Source organism: Microcebus murinus, chromosome 1 (assembly GCF_040939455.1).
Source record: "Microcebus murinus isolate Inina chromosome 1, M.murinus_Inina_mat1.0, whole genome shotgun sequence".
Lineage (NCBI taxonomy): Eukaryota > Metazoa > Chordata > Mammalia > Primates > Cheirogaleidae > Microcebus > Microcebus murinus.
This window is the reverse complement of record NC_134104.1, coordinates 151,751,699-151,772,661: the sequence shown is the minus strand read 5'-3', so window position 1 is coordinate 151,772,661 and position 20,963 is coordinate 151,751,699. Positions and strand designations below refer to the sequence as shown.

The window sequence follows — 20,963 nt, the reverse complement described above, 5'->3', positions numbered from 1 at the left end:
ACATACCTATGATAAAGTTTATAAATTAGACACAGTATGATATTAACAATAATTATAATAAAATAGGACAATTATAACAATATGCCAGCATCACCACTCTTGTGCTTTGGAGCCGTTATTAAGTAAAATAAGGGTTTTACACTGCAATACCATGACAGTCGATCTGATAACCAAGATGACTCTTAAAAGATTGATGAGAGGATAGAGTGTGCAGTATGAACATGCTGGACAAAGGGATGAGTCATAGTCTGAGTGGGATGGGGCACAGTTTAAAACTTATGAATTGTTTATTTCTGGAATTTTTCATTTAATATTTTTGGATGTCTGTTGACAATGGGTAACTGAAAATATTGAAAACAAAACCATGGATAAGGAGGGACTATTGTATATGTATAATACTACCACACTTAAACTAGGAAGGTTGTTAGGTCTAAAGACAAAGTGACAAGAAAAAAAAAGTTGACTAGTAGATGAAAAATTACTTATTTATGTGGGAAAAAAGTATGGATGTCAGGCTGCTGTGCTTCTGACCACCTTACTGTATTGTCCATGCCATTGATTACCCTTTTCTTGACTCCTTTTTTGCATCAACATCTGTTTGTTTTTTGTTTTGTTTTAGGGATGTTCAGGCCCTTCCCCTGTACATATACTATCTCCTATTAAAGAACCTGTGGTACTGCAAGTGTTCTCTGCCTATAGACATGAACCCCATCTGCCTTTCTTCATCACACTACTGGTATTTTTTATGACCGAGGCCTTCAGTTCACAAACATTTTTATCAAGCCCTCACATGACCATCCGCCAGTCAGTGTGTTTGGTACTAGGAATACAAGGATGACTTTTTTTTTTTTTTTTTTTTTTGAGACAGAGTCTCGCTTTTGTTGCCCAGGCTAGAGTGAGTGCCGTGGCGTCAGCCTAGCTCACAGCAACCTCAAACTCCTGGGCTCGAGTGATCCTTCTGCCTCAGCCTCCCGGGTAGCTGGGACTACAGGCATGCGCCACCATGCCCGGCTAATTTTTTATATATATATCAGTTGGCCAATTAATTTCTTTCTATTTATAGTAGAGACGGGGTCTCGCTCTTGCTCAGGCTGGTTTTGAACTCCTGACCTTGAGCAATCCGCCCGCCTCGGCCTCCCAAGAGCTAGGATTACAGGCGTGAGCCACAGCGCCCGGCCCAAGGATGACTTTTAACATGTGTTTTGGTCTTCAGCATGCTCACAGTGCAGTAGGGCAGATAAACGTGTAAACAGATAGGCCAGACACCATGGCACAGCTACTTTGGAAGACTGAGCTGGGAGGTTTGCTTGGGGCTGGGAGTTCAAGACCAGCCTGGGCAGCATAGTGAGACCCTGTCTTAAAATAAAAACACTCTCAAATAATCACAGCAGTAGTAACTGTATCTGTAATAAGGGCCAGAGAAGTGATTAATGACCTTTGGCCTTGACATCAGGGTCAGGGACAGTATCTCAGAAAAAGGCAGGGCATTATGGGCAAAGGGAAGAACTGCTTAAAGGAATAGCGACATATAATAGTATGAAGTTTTGAGAGCTATGAGGTATTGGAAGAGGATAATGTGCAAAAGAAAATATAGGGTGGAGGTAGGCAGTAGACAGATTGTAAAGTACCTCTGTGCAGTCTAAGGTCTGTGGACTTTATCCTGTACATAATGGACAGCTCCGCGGACACTTTAAGGAATGTAGTCACCTGAGAAAAAAGGGCTTTGGAGTCACTCAGAATTGAACTCAAATCTCTGCTTGTGTCACAAACTTACGAGGTGTATATACCCTTGGACTTGGTGCTTAACATTTCTGAACTTCAGTTTTTACATTTATGAAATTGGGATAACTTGGGCCGAGAGTACCCTGGACTGGGAGTGAATCATTCAGCAAACATTTTTCGAGCATCTGTAATGATATCCGGAGAAATTCTGTAGGGAAGGGAAAGAAATATTGTAGGATGAGCCTACAAAGGTTAAAAAAAGCTGGATGCTTGATCACAGTCCTTCCAAAACTTAGCACATTTCCCTACTTATACCTATTCTTATTTTTGTGTTCTCTATCATTGTAGTGGTAACCTAAGACAGAAGCCTCAGAATCCTTATTATACGTTATTTATATCCAACCACTTATCAAAGTCAGCCTGTTTTACTTTTAAATATTCTTTGGACACATCTTTTTGTCTCTATCCCTATTGTCAAAGGCTTGGTTCACCCTCTTCTCATTTGGAGTCTGCAGTAGTTGGTCACTTTTACTATTCTAATTCATTTTTCTTTCACCAGAAAGTTCCCATTTTAAACAATACCAGCCATATGCTGAGCCCTAGCTAACTGTCAAATGACTGCTGAAACTCTCCATGGTCTCAGATTATTACAATAAACTTTTGGTCTGCTGCAGCAGGGTCCAGCCTTCCCATTGCTTTCTTCACCTGTTGACTCAGAACTGCTTCCTTGGTCTTTGGTCCACTGTCTTCTGACAAATGCCTGAGCCGTTCTTTTCATCTACTGCTGCTGAAACACAAAGCTTTTTTGTTTTTCTGTTAACAGTTTTTCTGTTAACCAGTTCGCCCTCCAGCCCCCTGCGTTTGTATTAGGGGTATGTTACTACTCTTTCCATAAGATTTGAAGCCTTTTTTTTTTTTCAAACCATCTCAGATTTCAGTAAGGTTTCTTCTCTTCTCTTAACTCCCACAGCAGGTACCCTTTATATTCTCTGTGAACTTACTTATGGTCTTTAACCTCTTTGCACTTACACCCTGATAAGAAGCTGTCTTGGAGGGCAGAGGAAGAAATGGTCTGTTTTTGTTTTTTGTTTTGTCTTTTCTTGTTCTGCCCGTTTTCATCCTCCTTTTTTATTTAGAATCTGATTATCCATGAAGATAAGATAGACTTTGATACCTACTTGTAGGTACACAGGCTGAAGTTAAATATCTGTATCCCAGTACTTACCACAATGCTTTGTACCTATTAGGTTACTTTTGCCACATAATAGCTTCATCATCACACAGACAGTAAGTTGCCTATGCTGCTTTTCTTCTCCATGTGACAGTCGGGAATTAAGAACATGAGCTCACCTATTTGTATTTTGTTTCTGATGTTCTAGGTCAGGATGGCTAACTGGCTGGCTCCCCACATGGTGCCCTACATCCATGTCACACCTTAAAGAAGCTGAAGAGAAAATTTTAAAATGTAAGGATTTTTCTTATAAGTTAGTTAAGCTGCATACTAAAATAAGTCCAATATATCACATTGCCCTGAAACTGGAGATTATATGGCCCATTAGTTGTTGGCAGAAGACATTTTTTCTTCTTCTATGTCATTATCAAGTGCAGAAAAGTAGGGGGTCAGACCTTCTCAAACTTTTTGGTCCTGGGTCCCTTTTTATACTCTTAAATTAATCATTCCAAGGAGCTTTGTTTATGGGCTATAGTTATCAATATTTACTATATTAGAAATTAAAATTAACTAATTGAAAATATGTTAATTTATTAATTTTAAAATAATAAACCCATTAAAGATCAAAATTAATAACATGCTTATAAAAAAACTACTTTTCAAACAAAAATGTAATGAGAAGGGTAATGTTTACAAAATCTCTAATGTCTTGCTTCATATAAAGCTGCTTAATTCTTAGATCTGCTTCTGCATTCAGTCTGATGGGTAATCACATATCATGTGACCTCTGAAAAACTTCACTGTACACTCATCAGAGAATGAGAGTGAAGAAGGCAAATAAAGCATTGGTAGTATTATGAAAATAATTTTGACCTGGACCTCCTCAGAGGGTCTCAGGGACCCCCTAGATGTCCATAGAGTATGCTTTGAGAGCAGACTCTAGGTATTCCAGAGCAGGCAGCTGTATATATTGGAACAAATACTAGACAGGAACCAGGTAACCTGGTCTAGGCCCAGATCTGTCACTGGGTGGTTATAGGATCTTGACTAAGTCACTTTGCTCAACTTCTCATTTTGTACCTGTAAAATGAGGAGGTAGGATGATCCTTAGAATTCCTTTTGGTTCTAGCATTGTAGAATTCTTTAATTCTGCATTTTTAGTGGTATGGAAGCCTTTGTTTCTTATGAGCACTGAAATTTGTCCAAGCTTGTAATGGCAGGCCCTTCCCAGGTTTCTATGGGTATGGTTCTCAGCAATGGTGTTTATTATGTAATTTTGTTCTGCTAATACCATTTAGAGGAGTGGATTAAATAGTGCAGTTCATATGCGTGATTATTTTATATGTATATGCAGATGTTTGTCCATGCCTGTTTTTCATCCTCCTTACCACTAATGAATTTTTTTGTTTATACATTTGAATGATTCAGGAGTAAGTGACCATTACTGGATATGTCCTTAGGAAGGGATAATTAGCCATCTTGCATGGATTTTTAACATGAAAATGAATTTCTACTCACTCTATATACTTGTGTACTCTTGCCCTCTACAAAACTGGGAAAGTTGTCATTGTGCTTTACCCAAATGAAAAAAGTTTTGTCAGAAGTTTAAAAAAAGGGTGCTGGATGCTCAATTTGTGCATTTAACAATGTATTGATTCCCTACTGCTAGTTCTAGAGATGCAAACAGGACTGAGAATTGGTCCCTGCTTCAATATTGAACGTGAAAGCAAGTGACTAATAGAATAGAATAGACATTACAATGTCTAACAGACATTACAGATGGTTTGGTGAATAGGCAAATAGCTGTGTTCAAAATGCTGAAGAGTTTGGATTGGCACTAATGCCAGAGCAACTGCTTTTCTAAAACGGTGGTATTTCCCCCCACTTGGGGGCATGAACTCTGTTAATCTGAATGAATGCTGGGTTTCCTCTTTGCTGCCAATATATGGATACACAACTTGAGATTATTTCTTTGGATAAAGGGCAGAAACTCCTGTTTCTCCCATTTGTCCACTGCAGATGAATATGTATAAGTAATCAAGGGGTATATCTAAAGTATAGCTATTCAGTTGATAATTTAATGCAAATAAATTCAAATTTAGTTTTATCTTTAGGCAATTTTGGGGAATGTATAAAGTATTAATATTTAGTCCCACAGCATTGAAGGTAAAAGTTCTAATTATTGACATTTTCTGGGAGATTGCTAGACTTGTACTCATGTTACCTGGTGCCTCATACTGAGGAGTTCTAATATACCCTGTCACCTTTTTCTACTAAACTTTATGAAATAACTTAAGATTTCACTTACATGTTTAATACAGATACCATAATCCTTCCCTAAAATTTATGATTACTTTTTAGGAAAAAATGATTCCTTTGAGTCAGACTTCAATCTTCGATCTTTAGTCTGTCAAATGTTCTACAAATTCAAGGCAATATTCTTTTGTTATTGTCTGCAGAGCTAGAAACCTTAAAATAATGGATTCAGTGACCACTAAGTTCCTCTCTAGTTCTAGGAGTGTAATACCCTCATTTGATAGATGTGGAAAGAAGTCAGAGGTAAAATGACTTGCCAAAGACCTTGGTCACAGGTACTTGAGGCATGTCTGAGGTAGGTCTTTCCACTTAGATATAAAACATTCTAAGTATTTAGAATTACTTATTTAAATAAAATGTGTACTTTTTTTTTTAAAGATCTGACAATAAAGGCTAAAATCATATGACTGGATGCCAGAAGGGTTTCTAATTTTTGGTTACTCTGAGAATACTCCCCTTCTCAGAAGTAGTGAAGTTAACCAGAATTTCTCTTTTATGTTTTCATTAGGTGTCCCTTGCATATACAAAAAAGAACCTGTTCTTATATCTAATGGAAATAAAATATGGACACTGAAGTGCTCTCATAATATTTCAAATAAGACTCCACTTGTCCTCCTGCATGGTTTTGGAGGAGGTCTTGGACTCTGGGCACTGAATTTTGGAGATCTTTGCACTAATAGGCCCGTCTATGCTTTTGACCTACTGGGCTTTGGACGCAGTAGTAGACCCAGGTTTGACAGTGATGCAGAAGAAGTGGAGAATCAGTTTGTGGAATCCATTGAAGAATGGAGATGTGCCCTAGGATTGGACAAAGTGATCTTGCTTGGGCACAACCTAGGTGGCTTCCTGGCTGCTGCTTACTCACTGAAGTACCCATCAAGGTAAGTAATGGTGACAGAAGAGAGGGATTGTAACTGTGGCATCCAAGTGCTAGTCTCCAGTTCCCATTTTTGGTGGTTGGTGTTTGAGCCTTACGTGACAGACATTCTCTTAAAGGACCTTATAGACCAAGCCACAACTGATGTCCAGTTTGGTAGCTGAAATAAGCAGATTTTCCTGTTATACATGCTACACATTAATAGGCTTGAGAAAAGACTTTCTATTTGTTAAACTTAGAATCATGTAAAATTTAGTGTATCATGTTAAAAACACAAGTAAAAGTTATTTTATTATTGTTTATTGTTATTTAAACCAATGGGTTCCTAACCTTTTCTCAGTTATAGTAAACTGTGATGGAAAACCAAAGGGTTTAAAGTGAGATCTAGGCACTAGTGCTGTCTTTATGACTTAGAGCAAGCCACTTAACCTCTAACCTTTATTTTCCTTACCTGTACACTACAGAAAATGTACCTTCATAGTATATCTTCCAGGGTTTTTGATTATACCTTGCCCTAACCTTTTCTCATTATAGAACTATACATTTCAGAGTCATTGAATCAATGAATGTTGGCTTTAGAATCTTTCTGGCATCATCTCCTTTCTTTATCTTATTTTTTAATGCTATTTCCAATTCATGTTGCTACTCTGAGGGGAGGTCACCATTTGAGTGCTAGGAAAACAGGAGAAAAACACATTTTTGTTTTGCTTATCTTTTGGAAAGAAACAAAACAATAAATTATCAGCATTTTTGTGTTGCCAATGTATTTTTTCATTACGCTAATTTTTAAATGCAAAATTGCAACTGACGTTAACATTGAGGGTCTGTGAATGAGACCTGGGAGGATGGTCATTTTCATAGTGGCTATATGTACCTGACACCACCCTATTGCGTAACTCCAGATTTAATGTATTGAGCAGCAGCCCTGTGTACCTGGGATTTTCTTCCTCTGGAACAGCCACTTTTTGTCTAAAGAGTCTTTATCTAAGCTTCAGAATTTACATCTAATTTTTCTGGAGAGATCATATTCTTATATTTGCTAGGCAGTAATAGTCTTGTCAACTAGCAGACTGATTCTTTCGAAAGAAACTCAAAATTTTCTTCTCATCGGTGGCATTTTGGGGTTACTAGCTTTTATTCTGTCCTACTTTTAGTGACAAACACCTAGTTGTATTTGTGGGGAAAGGAGGAGAAGGAAGTGTGTACTTTTCTGGTATAAGATAACAGAGCTATTTTGTGGAATTGAACTTCCTTTGTTTTTTAGCAGGTGTGTAATATGTCTATCTTGTGGAATTTATTCTCTAGAGATGTGGCATGGAACTCTGTGGGCTAAAGCCAGGTCATTAAACCCCTAAGTCTTAGAATCCTGACCCTTCATAGCTATCTACTGATTAGGTCAGTTAGTGTGGTTTTCATTTGCTATTGTGAAATGCTCTAAGAAATAGAGAGACTTTAGGGATTCAGAAGAGAATGAATATTTTAGAGCCATTTATAAAAAAGAATAACAACAGGTATCTAAAACAAAGTTAGTGATCCCTGCATTGGGGTATTATTTTAGAAAATGATTTTTGAATGTTTGGTGCTAGAAATAAAACTAGACTGCTGTGTCAGGAGCAGGAACCATTAAGTAGTAGTATAGATGGTTATGAGAATGTTTGAAGTAATTAACATGTCAAAGTTTGTCTGGTTGCCACCAAAATATTGAACAACCACAGTGTTTTGGATATTCAAGCCTCTATTCTTAACTACATAAAACTTAAATTATTAGACACAGTTATTTTCAAAATAATGATGTTTTCTGGATTTTCAGATATCTCAAATCATGATAAGTCCAGTCAGTCAGAATGCCATGCTTGGTACATAGTGGGTACCCAGCAAATATTTCTTGAATAGATGAATTTGAACAAAATTATGTAGATGATCTGAAGTGGTTAATAGAACTGTTAAGTAGACTCACAGATCCAGACATTAAAACAAGATTAAACAGGACTGATTACTACAAGTATAAATGTTCATCATTATAGCAAACCTCATCTGTGGTGTTTCTTGAAGTTGGCACTCCCACTAAGCATATGGGCTAGTTGTCAGGGTCACCTTCTGTGTGATCTGTAATGTTTTACCTGAGCTACAGAAACTTCTTTGTGACACACACATACATTTTCTCTGGTGCAATACAGCAGTCTCCTTAGTATCAACATGCATGTACGGAACCACTTTCTCTTAATGTCTCATCCAGCTTTCTTTTGACCCAGGTAGCATTTTTATTATGCTGTCATGAGATTGAAATGAATCTTTTAAGTTTCAGAAAATATTTTTGGAGGGGGGCTGAGGAGAGGGAAAAAGTAATCTGAAAACCAAATGGAATTCAGATATTAATAATTTTCTTTATTCACCATGTCTCTTGTCTGTCTGTCTGTCTCTCTCCCCCTTCTCTCTCTCTTTTTCTCTAATGCACTTTGAGAATGTTACTTTTTTCCTTGTCTCCTTAGATGTGACAAATATAATCTTTATTTTTTTCTTTTAAGTAAAATGACAGCTCCCTTCTGTTGTTTTATGCATGGAGGGGGAAAAACACAAAAACAACATTGTTTGTATTTGTTGCAACTTAGTGTTCCAACTCATACCTATTTCAGTCCTGGTCTTTAATGGGCAGCTCCATTCTTTCATTCTTTCTTTTTGGTTTCTTTGTTTTTTGTTGTTGTTTTGTTGTTGAGAAAGAGTCTCCCTCTGTCACTTTGAGTAGAGTACAGTGGCATCATTGTAGCTCACTGAAACCTCCAACTCCTGGGCTCAAGGGATCCTCCTGCCTCATCCCACCAAACAGCTGAGACTACAGGCATGCCCGGCTGATATTTTAAAGTATTTTTAGTAGAGACGGGATCTCACTCTTGACCCAGGCTGGTGTAGAACTCCTGGGTTTAAGCAATCCTCTTGCCTCAGCTTCCCAGAGTGCTAGGATTACAGGCATGAGTCACTATGCCTGGTCCATTCTTTCTTTTTATAGGACAGTTTGAGGAGAAGAATGAAAATGCCTAGTTTAATGTGCTTGTTTAGGAGGGTTTCTTATGATAGAGAAAAAATACAAACTGATCAATTTTTGCCAATTTTTGGTATATTAGGTTAGTATTGGTGGCTCATCTCTTTGAGCAGCAAAGTGCCTCCATCCATAAAAGTTCTTCTTTAATATCTTGTTCTTCTTGTTGCATTGTTTCTTGCTGGTAGCTGTCTTTATATCTTATGAAAGCCAGGCTTATATGCCCTTATTAGCATGTATATATATCTTATGAAAGCCAGGCTTATATGCCCTTATTAGCATGTATATATATATGTATGTGTGTTTATTTGCTTATTTATTTACTTTTTTAAGATAGGGTCTTACTGTGTTACCCAGGCTAGAGTGCAGTGGCATCGTCATAGCTCACTGCAACTTCAAACTCCTGGTGTCAACCAGTCCTCCTGCCTCAGCCTCCTGGGTAGCTGGGACTACAGGTGTGTACCACCACACCCAGCCAATTTTGTGTGTGTGTGTGTTTGTGTGTAGAGACGAGGTCTAGCTATGCTGCCCAGGGTGGTCTCAAACTCCTGGCCTCAAGCAATCCTCCTGTCTTAGTCTCCCAAAGTGCTCGGATTATAGGTGTGTGCCACCATGCCCAGCTAGTGTTTGTTAGCATTTAGAACAGACGAATTCTGGTCCCACTGTGTTGGTGCAGGTGCTGTCCATTGCTTGCCCTTGAGGCTGTAATCTGTTTCCCGTCTTCAAACTCAAGGCCAATTATGATGACTAACATTGAAAAGATTGCCTTTTTATATTTCAAAATTAGTGGGCTGTTCTCTTGTTCTTGCTCTGCTGGTTTTGTTTTTCCTGTAGGTTAAACCAGTGTCTGATTCTTGACAAAGATATTTAATAGGATGACTCACATGTGCTGTCTGGTTGGACCCATTGCATACCCTAGGTGTGAACTAACAATCCCAGCAGAGGGTATCCTCTATGGAATATTAGAGAATAGAGTTTGGATGATTATAATAGTTTAGATATATTATATGTTAAAACCAAATAACTCCTATCAAATGAGGAGATAATCTTCCCACTAGAAGAGGAGATGAGAAGGACTTGGTCTGGTGCAAAGTTGTAATTACCTGTGAGCCAAAACCTGTGATCAGGCTTTTCTGAAGAATAAAAATTAAATTTTTCACTGCTACTGGGTTCCAGCCACTGTCTTCCCATGCTCCCTGGAATAAATCCTGCTCTGGCTACTCTGTAGTACTACTATAACTAGCTTATATTTACTAGATACTTAATCATTTGATAGCCACCAACCTAAGTGCTTTGCATGGTGTTGTCTCATTTAAAATCCTTACAACTAAAAATAAAAAACAATTATTTTCTGAGGTCTTTTACATGTAGTAGAAGCAAATGATATATAATTACAGTTTAGATATTCTTGTAGAGTTTTTAAAAATTATTTTCCAACTTTTTTGACCAAAACTCTCCTGTATTGTTTGGAATAGAAAAATATCACAAGTGTATCATCCACAAAACTTGTTTCCGACACCCACACGCATATAAAATTTTATGAACAATATTCATGCTTGTTATGATGTATTTTTCTATTCCAAACAATATGATTTTATAAAAAAACAAACTAAACTGATTCTTGACCCTCTAAATGATTTTATTACCCACTAACAAGTAATGACCTTTGAGAATAAGAAATAGCATTGAAGGCCGGGCGCGGTGGCTCACGCCTGTAATCCTAGCTCTCTGGGAGGCCGAGGCGGGCGGATTGCTCGAGGTCAGGAGTTCGAAACCAGCCTGAGCAAGAGCGAGACCCCGTCTCTACTATAAATAGAAAGAAACTAATTGGCCAACTAATATATATAGAAAAAATTAGCCAGGCATGGTGGCGCATGCCTGTAAGTCCCAGCTACTTGGGAGGCTGAGACAGAAGGATCGCTTGAGCCCAGGAGTTTGAGGTTGCTGTGAGCTAGGCTGACGCCACGGCACTCACTCTAGCCTGGGCAACAAAGCGAGACTCTGTCTCAAAAAAAAAAAGAAATAGCATTGATATTCTAATGTCATCCGGAGCACCTGAAAAATCCAGGCTGGACCAACTCCTGTGCTTACTCTGTAATTATATGCTATGAAATTTGTATATCCTTATAAACAAGGACCGAAAGGAAACATAGAAAAGCATAATCATCCAAATGTTTACCAACCATTTGCTATGTGCTAAGCACCGTGCTAGGTTCTGAAGACACAGGATTGAACAATTATAGGGGAAATTGACTCCTTTTAAAAATAAATAAAAAGGTCACCTGCTGTAGTGTGTGTGTGTGTGTGTATACACACTTTGCGTAATTTGTTAAACTAACATTATTACCTAGGGATAATAATTTGAAGATCATATTAAAAAGGCAAGACAAACTGAGGAAAACAAAACACTTTCAAAGCTTTCCTTTGTTCTCCCCTTTCTTGGGTTAGCAGGTCAGAAAGAGCCTAAAGCAGACTAGACAAGATCTCTTAACAAATTTGTAACACAAATTTCACTGTTTTCTAGGGTGTAGGGTATGTTTTAATAAAGAGTTCATTTTTCTCTTTGGGAGATAAGACAATGTGAATAATACTGGCTGTTTCCTAACATGAATCTTTGCTGCTTTCAACTAGGTGGCTATTTCATTAATTTCCTAATACCTCTGGCATACCCCCTCCATCCTCTACCCCATATCTCATTGTGAGCTATAATAAAATGAATTTAGGAGGTGGTCAAAATAAAAGATAGTCTTTGCCATTAAAAAGTAAAACACTAATTTCCAACCCTTTATACACTATTAGGAAACACTCTCATATGAAATTTTTAGGCTGTGAAGGCACACTAAGTATATGGAACTATCATGTATCTTCACACAGATTCATAGTTTTATTCCACAAATCTCCTCAGTGTCATGAAATCTAGATGATAGTATTAGGATTGGTCTAGAGTTGATAAAGGTTAAGCTTTACCCTTACTAGTATGTTTATCTTATGTTGCTTAGCCTAATTTTAGAAGAGAAGGCCTTCTGCCCAATGGCTTGTTGGTATCTGTTAGTACTCTACTGGAGTGGAGAAATTGGGGTTTTAGCCCTCGTACTACATTAACTAGTATTATACACTGGGGCCAGTCACGTAGTATATCTCAGCTTCCTTCTCATATGAAATGAAAGATTGGACTGAATATTCTCCAGGGGTCCATAGAACTCTATGCTCTAAAGCTTTCTGTTTGAAAAAAAAAAGCAGTCAAGGTAAAGGACTTGTTACTAACTCATCCTTATATGTGCTGATCAAAATAATAAAACAGATTTTATATAAGGAATAATACCATCTGTGCCCACATTTTAGTTTCTTTACCTTTCTATTTCAGTTTTGACTTAGGAAGGGACTTTAGAATCATTGTCAGTTCATCCTTGGAAATTTGGCTGACATTTGTTGGCTGTTTTGGTTACAGGTGAACATTGTATTGTCTCAGGAGGACCTTTGTGCTTTGTTTAGAATCTTTATGATGTATAAAAGCATGGTGCGGCTACATGGAAATACTGCTGTTCTGGTTTTCCTTCATCAGGAAGAAGTTTCGTATGATGGAAAAATTAAAGTTATTAACAATATGAAACACTTTTATATTAAATTGCACTGGAGGTTTTCTATCTCTTTGGTCAGTAAAGAAGAAAATTAGGAAAAGATTGGGAACAGAATCTAATGCCAGTATATCATGATGTTTGGGTAGAGTAGATAGACATGTTTCTTTTCAACACATTCTAGAATCCCAAACTAGGGGGTATATTTTCAGTCCATCTTAGATTATCCTCATGTTTGTAAAAAGTTCATTTAAAGTTCTTTTGAACCCAGAAGAATTTAAGTCTTCTCTTAAATTTTTAGAATGATTGATTCAGAGGAGATAACTCTTGTTAGTATTCGAGGCTATTTTGTAAAAGTGTGATATTGCTCTTTAGTCATTTCTGGAGTGTCAATTTTGAGATAAATGGAATCATTGGATTTTTCTGTGTGGTCAGTGATCTATATCATCTGCCAGGGTGTACCTTAAACAACAAAAAATGCCCTCTTGTTTCTCAAGAGACACACAATTATATGTGCTACTTTCCATATCTTTTATTTTCCACATTTAGAGATATTAAAAATAAAGCCCTCTTTCTATCATACACCTCTCAAATCCTATTGAATCTCAAAAGTTGATGCATAATAAGGACATGATATAACCTGTTTAGCCACTAACAGTCTTTAACATGAAAGTTTTTGAGGGTGGTTCATTCTGTCTTTACTTTATAAATTATGTTGGTTCTTTATATTCTTAGAGGGAATTAACCAAATGAACTGAACTCTGTTCTTTCCCCAACAGGGTTAGTCATCTCATTTTAGTGGAGCCTTGGGGTTTTCCTGAGCGACCAGACCTTGCTGATCAAGACAGACCAATTCCAGTTTGGATCAGAGCCTTGGGAGCAGTATTGACTCCTTTTAACCCTTTAGCTAGCCTCAGGATTGCAGGACCCTTTGGTGAGTGCTTTTGTCGTAAGAAAGCAAAATGTTTATAGATTATCAGTAGAGAATTATTTATCAATCACCATTGTTAGTCAAAATCTTAAAAACAAACAAAAAAACCTGAACCGTTACTTTTTTCCTTCTTCCTCTAATAAGTAGCAAGCTATGTACAAACGTAATGAAACTAGGCTCTTCTCCTCAAAGGGCAGTCTTTATATTGTAACCATTACAAGTAATTAGTACAGCAGAGAGAGGAAGGAGATCCTGAGGATGAGGTTAGTTAGTCTAGAACATTCTGAAAAAAGCCAAGCAAGCAGAGTGTTTTGGGGAATTATGTAAGGATCTCTGCTAGCGCACGGCATGAGGAAAAGTGTAGCAGGTTGACCTGTTGGTGAGTGTTAGAGAGCATTTGACCAATTGATGATATCTAGCTGTTGGATCACAAGACCTGATTTTATCAACCCTGGGGATAACAGGTATCCCCACACTCACAGATTCTTCCTTTCTCCATAATGTCAGAGTGTTAGGAAGATAAGGTCATTCTTTCCATCACATTTTGGGGATTCCTGATATACATATTTCTGGTCCTATTTTGAAGTGCCATTGTTTAGTCTTTGACTTTAGTTTATTTGCCTCTCAGCTGCTCTTAGCCCCATAGTCATGTATATTTCCTTCCCTCATTGACCATAGATGATGATGGTCTGAACCTCTGCCTTTCCCCCTTACACCTTGTATCAGTTTGGAGTGCTTTTTTGGCTGCAAGTAACTGAATACCTAAGTGCCTTAAACTATAAGGTCTTTTATTATTTCCCTGACAAGCAGTCTGGAGGTAGGTGATTTAAGCAGTTGTTCTAGTAGCCAGCTCATTGATGTTAGGGTTTGGGCCTGTATCTGATTCTCTTGACGTTTTTCCTCATGGTTGTTTGATGGCTGCTACACCATGGAGCATCACTAAACAGCACCCTGACAAGAAGAAAGGAAAGCATGGAAAATGGTCCTTCTCTCTACAATGTTTTGTCAGGGAAGAAAGTCTTCCCTGGAAGGCCCTAGCACACCTTCCCTTATGTCTCTGCTCACCCCTAATTCTTTCACCAGCAAAGAAGAATACATTTCTGTGACTGACTAATCATGATTTGTTGTCGGGCTGGAGGAGGGGCCTGCTTTCCTGGGCACATTGCTGCCTAAGTGATAGATAAAATGGGCTCTGTTAGCAAGAAAAGCAGAGAGGCATGGGGGGTCAGGTGGGGATGTGGGGATAACTACCACATAGGTGCCTGGAGAGGTTGCTCCCTCTGCCTAGCGCTGGCCTCTTCTTGCTCTAGTGCCGTCCTTGTAGGTGGAGAGAACAGTGGGACTGTGGGGCTCAAAAGAAGGCACAGGGCTTGAATTGGTGACCACACTCCACTCCCTCAGTGTTCTTACAGATGGCACTTTTTGCCTACCCCCAGTCCTTTCAGCCCTCCCTAGTAGAACCACTCCTTACATGCCTGGTCTGTCCTCCTTTGATGAACTACTTAAGAGCTTCATCAGTCTATATAGTCCTGAAATGTAAATGGATTTCGCTAGATCACAGGTATAGAAATAGCAATTATAGGAAAAGTAAAGTATGAAAAGAAATTAGGAGACAGTGTTGAGAGGGGAGGGTACCTGGGATCTTTAAACCCATGCCCTTGGTCCCCCATTGTTGCTTGAATTGAGGGAGGGGGAGGTGATGTAGAATATCAACTGCATTGCAAAAATTCTTCATGGAACAGTACACTTTCTTCAGAGATAGGAAAGCAGAGCCAGTGAAGAAGCCGAACCTTGCTGGAGTAATGGAGTAGTGGAAGCAGAAAGGGAAACCAGCTAGTCTCTGGGGCCCCAGAATGGCAAATTGTGATGAGATGAAAGCTTCTGCTCTTTATCTTCTTTCCATTAGTGGCCTTGCCACAGCCTCTTTCTCAAGTAGGGCTGTGGGAGCACCACCATGGATGACCTTAACAGGGAGTGTTGCTAGTGTCACAGCAGAAACAGAATTTATTTTCCCACCAAAATATTTATATATACCAATTTACTTCATTTAGATGCTAATGTGTTATAATTATGGAGGAAATAAAAGTTAATAAGTTAATTTTATGTATGGGTGGCTCTATTCACCTGCCATTTTTAAATAATTTATATTTCCTACAAAAACAAGTCTTAGAAAACTAACTTATATGTTTTTGAGCTCCTAAAGCACATCTATACATCAGTATACAATACTCTTTAATTAAATTTTAGTTTTTCCCTTAGGGAACTTGAGAGCAGCTTCCAGAATCTGCTTTTTTTCACCTAAAACATATATTTGAGTATAGGTATATATGTCTACACATAACACTCATTATACAAGCAAGCACTAAAACTTTCTATATTGTTTAGTCTATAAATTAATTATAATTTAAAACAAACATGTTTTTATTTCCTATTAAATAGGTTTAAGTCTAGTGCAGCGTTTAAGGCCTGATTTCAAACGGAAGTATTCTTCAATGTTTGAAGATGATACTGTGACAGAATACATCTACCACTGTAACGTACAGACTCCAAGGTAAGAGTTCTGATTCTAAATGTACTTGTGTCTTACACTTTTCTTTTTTGAAAATATATCAGGTCCAGAAGATTTTTATCAGTAGTTAAATGACTAAACTTAACAGGCCAAGTGTCTAATACTTCTTAATTTACTCCTTTATTCATAGAGTACCTACTATATAAAATATTATACCAGGTTCTGATGGGAGGTTAAAAAGTAAGATGTACTTTCCTTTCCTAAAAAGTACTTAGGGGGCCAGGCGCGGTTGCTCACCCCTATAATCCTAGCACTCTGGGAGGCCGAGGCAGGTGGATCGCTCAAGGTCAGGAGTTCAGAACCAGCCTGAGGAAGAATGAGACCCCGTCTCTACTAAAAATAGAAAGAAATTAATTGGCCAACTAAAAATATAGAAAAAATTAGCCAGGCATGGTGGCGCATGCCTGTAGTCCCTGCTACTCGGGAGGCTGAGGCAGGAGGATCGCTTGAGCCCAGGAGTTTGAGGTTGCTATGAGCTAGGCTGACGCCACGGCACTCACTCTAGCCTGGACAACAAAGTGAGACTCTGTCTCAAAAAAAAAAAAAAAAAAAAAAAAAGTGCTTAGGGATCAGTTGAAGAAGTCTTAGTCTTGGGCTTTTCTAGGAGGTAGTCCAATTTGAGAGATGAAGGATTTCACATGAAGCGGTGTTTCTCAAACTGACTATGAATGATCTACAAAATAAAGGTGTTGGATTAAACACAAGTAAATGGTTTTCTGTACCATGGATCTTCCTAGAACCTTTGCTGTACCAACGGGTATTGAATCTCCCAAGTGCATGGGAGATGCTGTGTAGCATTTTTCAGGTTCTTGATGATTGCATCTCTCTTTTACTGAGCAGCTCTAAACATCTGTAGCTCATCCTGAGAAACACAGCTGCAGAGAAGAGTGATTGAGGGATTCTGCATGTATTTTGACAATGATAAGAAGGAGAGAGAGAACATAGTAGCCAAGAGGAAGCAAGAGGGCCAAACATACTTTATACGACTTACGGATGTTGGGTGCAAGGTACCAGTGAAAGAAACAGAGCCTGAAGACAGTGGGAAGCTAGGAGTAGGCTCAAGGACAAGGCCCCTAAATTTGTAAGAGAATCGCCATCCAGAATGGAAGGTGAAGAAGAGAGCTGCACTTCTTATGCTTGGTTGTGTACCAGAATTGTTGAGGGAGCTTGTTAAAAATGTGAAACCTAAGCCTTGTTTCTAAGGCTCTGATTCAGCAGTTCTGGGCTGCATCTCTAACAAGTACTACTTCAGGTGATTATAGTATAGGTGGGCCATGGTACACACTTTAAAATGTAGAAGTAGCATCTCATTCTTTCTAAGTCTCAGTCTTTCTAAGACTGAGACTTGGGTGAAAGGCTGAGAGGTTCGATGCAGAGACAGGCTCCCTCCCTTTTTTTTCCTCCCTCACTTTTGGCAGAAAATGTGTACACCTACTTTATTAAAAAGATTGAGGCCATGGAAGCTATTGATAGGTATAGCTGTAGACTCAGTCTTTTTAATCAAGTAGGCTAAAGGTTTTCTGCCAAGAGCGAAGGAGGCTAGAGGATCAGGGTCCTTAAGAGGTAAGCTTTCATGACTTCTAGGCAGTAGGGTCTGCTGGATTAGTCTATACACTTTATTGACTTGTTCTAACAGTTTTTAGGAGTCTGACTCAGGAACATCATCCATTGTCCTGCATGGTCTTGTCTTTTACTATTCACTTACTCTCATTTTGTGATTAGCTGTAGACCTAGTGTGTTACCTTTCTTGTGGTGAAACTCAGTTTCCTCATAAAAAGCAATTTAGAGTAATATCTAGTTCTGCAGAATAGCGGAAGTGACAGCAAAACAGACCTATCCTGGGAGTTTGTAAGAATACCTAATCTGAGTTTCTTCTTAACATAGTAATGGTTTTGCCATTGCAGGTGAAAAGCTGGTGCCATAAACCCATTGAAAAGCTACCTTTTACTTCAGTTTGAAATAAGTCAGAGTGAAAGAACGTATTTTAACTATCCCCACAAGAAATAATTTCATAAGTTAATGATAGAGAATTACAGTTGCATGTTTTGGTTTAAAAGAAGATAACTTTTATTCAGCTGCTGCTTATACAGCAGCCTTGTTTATCTAACAGTGATATAGCTTCCATGAGATTTGTTCCTTATACTATATAGTAAATTATTTTCTATTTAAGCTGACGTTTTACTTAAATGGTGGAAAAACTAAATATGATTATGTTTTAATAGAGGTAAAAGTACAATGCATACTCATTCCGAAAAGTCATACAATGTGATTTTCTCCTTGCCCTTAAAGTGGTGAGACAGCTTTCAAGAATATGACTATTCCTTATGGATGGGCAAAAAGGCCAATGCTCCAGCGAATAGGTAAAATGCACACTGACATTCCAGTTTCAGTGATCTTCGGCGCCCGATCCTGCATAGATGGCAATTCTGGCACCAGCATCCAGTCATTACGACCACATTCATATGTGAAGACAATAGTAAGTGTGTGACTGATTTTGATTTTCAGTTGTAGGTGAAGTCTGTTTTATTATCTCCTTTAAATGATGTTTCAGGTCATCCCTGTGATTTCATATCTGAGCTGTACCTGCAGCCTCATTCAGAGACCCAATATCACATGTGGTGGGGCAGAGTTTGACCCATACACACACCTGCATGTCCAAACAGGGAATCACCTTTCTGAGGGGACTTTCCCGTTCCTAGAGCCACAGCATCTGAGCTTTAGGAGAGACTGGGAGAGGGACCAGTATAATAGCTCCTCAACTAACTCCCATCCAACAGGGCAGAACATTCTCACTTCATTCAGCTTCTCTTTTGGCCCTTTCATTAGTGGTCAATTTAGAGTTTTTTGTGTATTAAAATTTTACTAAGATTCAGTATATTTTTCTATTTATTCTCAGATCCTTTTTATAGAAATAATTGTTAGTAGAGATAAATGTTGCTTATTCTTTTATGTTTTATTTAAATACTGTGGCTCTCACTTTTATTACTATGTCTTTGCTTATATATCATGTGTTTTATTAAGTGCTTTTATTCACTATCTAAATGTTTTTCCTTACCCAGGCTATTCTTGGGGCAGGGCATTATGTGTATGCAGATCAACCAGAAGAGTTCAATCAGAAAGTAAAGGAAATCTGTGACACTGTGGATTGAATACACTGAAGTTCTTGTGGTAAAACCTGGTGACTTTTACAGTTCTTCAGCGATAATTCATAGTCTACGATGAAGAGCAAGGAATACAATACCAGAAGCAGGCCGTCTTCTAGACTGTACTTTGCACATGTTTTCTTTATGAAGTTGCTTGCACATTTAAACCAATCAGTGCCTTCTAGAAGAATGGCTATCCTTTCTCCTACACAAAATTGAAATACGTAAGAGTCTCCACATTTATAGCTTTAAATAAAAGGTTATTTGTCCCTCTGATGTACTGAAAAATTATAATTTTTCAGCTGAGAATTTTTTCATTTTTATCTAACTTGTTTGGTACTTTTTATATTACAGTCTATAGTGCCAATTTAAAGACGTGATTTCTGGGTTTATTATATACTATAAAGGTGTACTTTATTTCTTTGAATATGTTTATCATGTCTAATAACTGATATAGTTAATCCAAAATCAATGTTTTTAATATAAAAATTTGTCAGTTCAGAATATTTCATTTTGTTTTTGAAATGGAGTGACAAGACAGGTTTTTGGTTTAAAAAATAGGAGTTGATCACTAGCATTAATTTTTCTGATTTTCTTCTTTTATATATTTAAGGCTGCAAATGTTGCCAAACATTTTAAATATGGTCCATCCTGACATATACAATCTGCAATAACATAACCCCTTGGAACCTTCTATGTGTGATATAATTCTATACTTCCAAAGAAACATAACATTGATACTTCAGTGATTTGAGTACTGAAAAACCTTAAGTAAAACTCCTTGCATTAATACTATTCCTCGCATTAATGCTATTCTTTTCCATGAACCAAGATGCAGCAAATGGAACAGATTTCTTCATTTAAGGGGCTGTTAAGACTGTTACCTTTCAGAAAGCCAAGACATATCATATTTTCATTAACATTTAACTTCTGTAGATGGGTGCTAAAACTGGATTACATTTTTACCACTAAAATATAAAAATAGATGGTGCTGTTATGTCTCATAGCACCAGAAATGAGCTAGTACTGGGTTTTTTAAATTATTATTAAGAGTATTGTGTTCATTAAATCATTACATACTTGAAGTTATATTACAAAACTTCTATGGTTGATTGAACTATTTAATAGTAACAACCCTCAAGTGTATCACTTTCTTGTGGTTTTAAAATGAGGAAAACCTCTTTGAAACTGTGAAAAAACTCCTTGTGGTAACCGGCTGCTGAGAAAACCCTCCACAAAAGAAAATGGAATAGGATTGTTACCAAAAAGGCACTTTTGCCTTGTGTTTTGCTCATGTTGCTTGTCTAGGAGAAAGGTGGTTATGTAAATAAAAACAGTAAACTCAAGCAAATAATGGTTTAATAGTTTTGGTTATTGCATTTTTAAAATGATTAATTAGGAAATTTGTAATTGTTAGAAAATATAAGGTTGTATCATGGTTGATTAGCTGCCAGAAAGACTGAATATTCTATTGTCAACATACCTCCCCTATAAAAGAATAGACAGATTATACTGAATCGTGTCAAACAGCTTCCCAATGAACAATTTATCTCACTACCCAGATTAAACAGGTGAGTGCAAGAAGGCAGCATGATAGTCAAGATGTGTTGCCTGATTTCTCTACC

At 37.8% G+C, this 20,963-nt stretch overlaps 1 protein-coding gene across 2 annotated transcripts in view; it reads left to right on the top strand.

Annotated features, from left to right (window-relative positions):
- The window catches only part of ABHD5 (abhydrolase domain containing 5, lysophosphatidic acid acyltransferase), a 28,826-nt gene extending 8,134 nt beyond the window's left edge, over window positions 1-20,692 (top strand). For both annotated transcript variants that reach the window (XM_012770402.3, XM_012770403.3), the window contains exons 2-7: window positions 3,102-3,187; window positions 5,718-6,090; window positions 13,475-13,629; window positions 16,066-16,177; window positions 18,485-18,671; window positions 19,255-20,692. In XM_012770402.3, coding sequence (XP_012625856.1) covers window positions 3,102-3,187; window positions 5,718-6,090; window positions 13,475-13,629; window positions 16,066-16,177; window positions 18,485-18,671; window positions 19,255-19,344 — 1,003 coding nt within the window. In that variant the 3' untranslated portion in view covers window positions 19,345-20,692. The remainder of the gene's footprint in view (window positions 1-3,101; window positions 3,188-5,717; window positions 6,091-13,474; window positions 13,630-16,065; window positions 16,178-18,484; window positions 18,672-19,254) is intronic.
- Window positions 20,693-20,963: the final 271 nt, after the last annotated feature.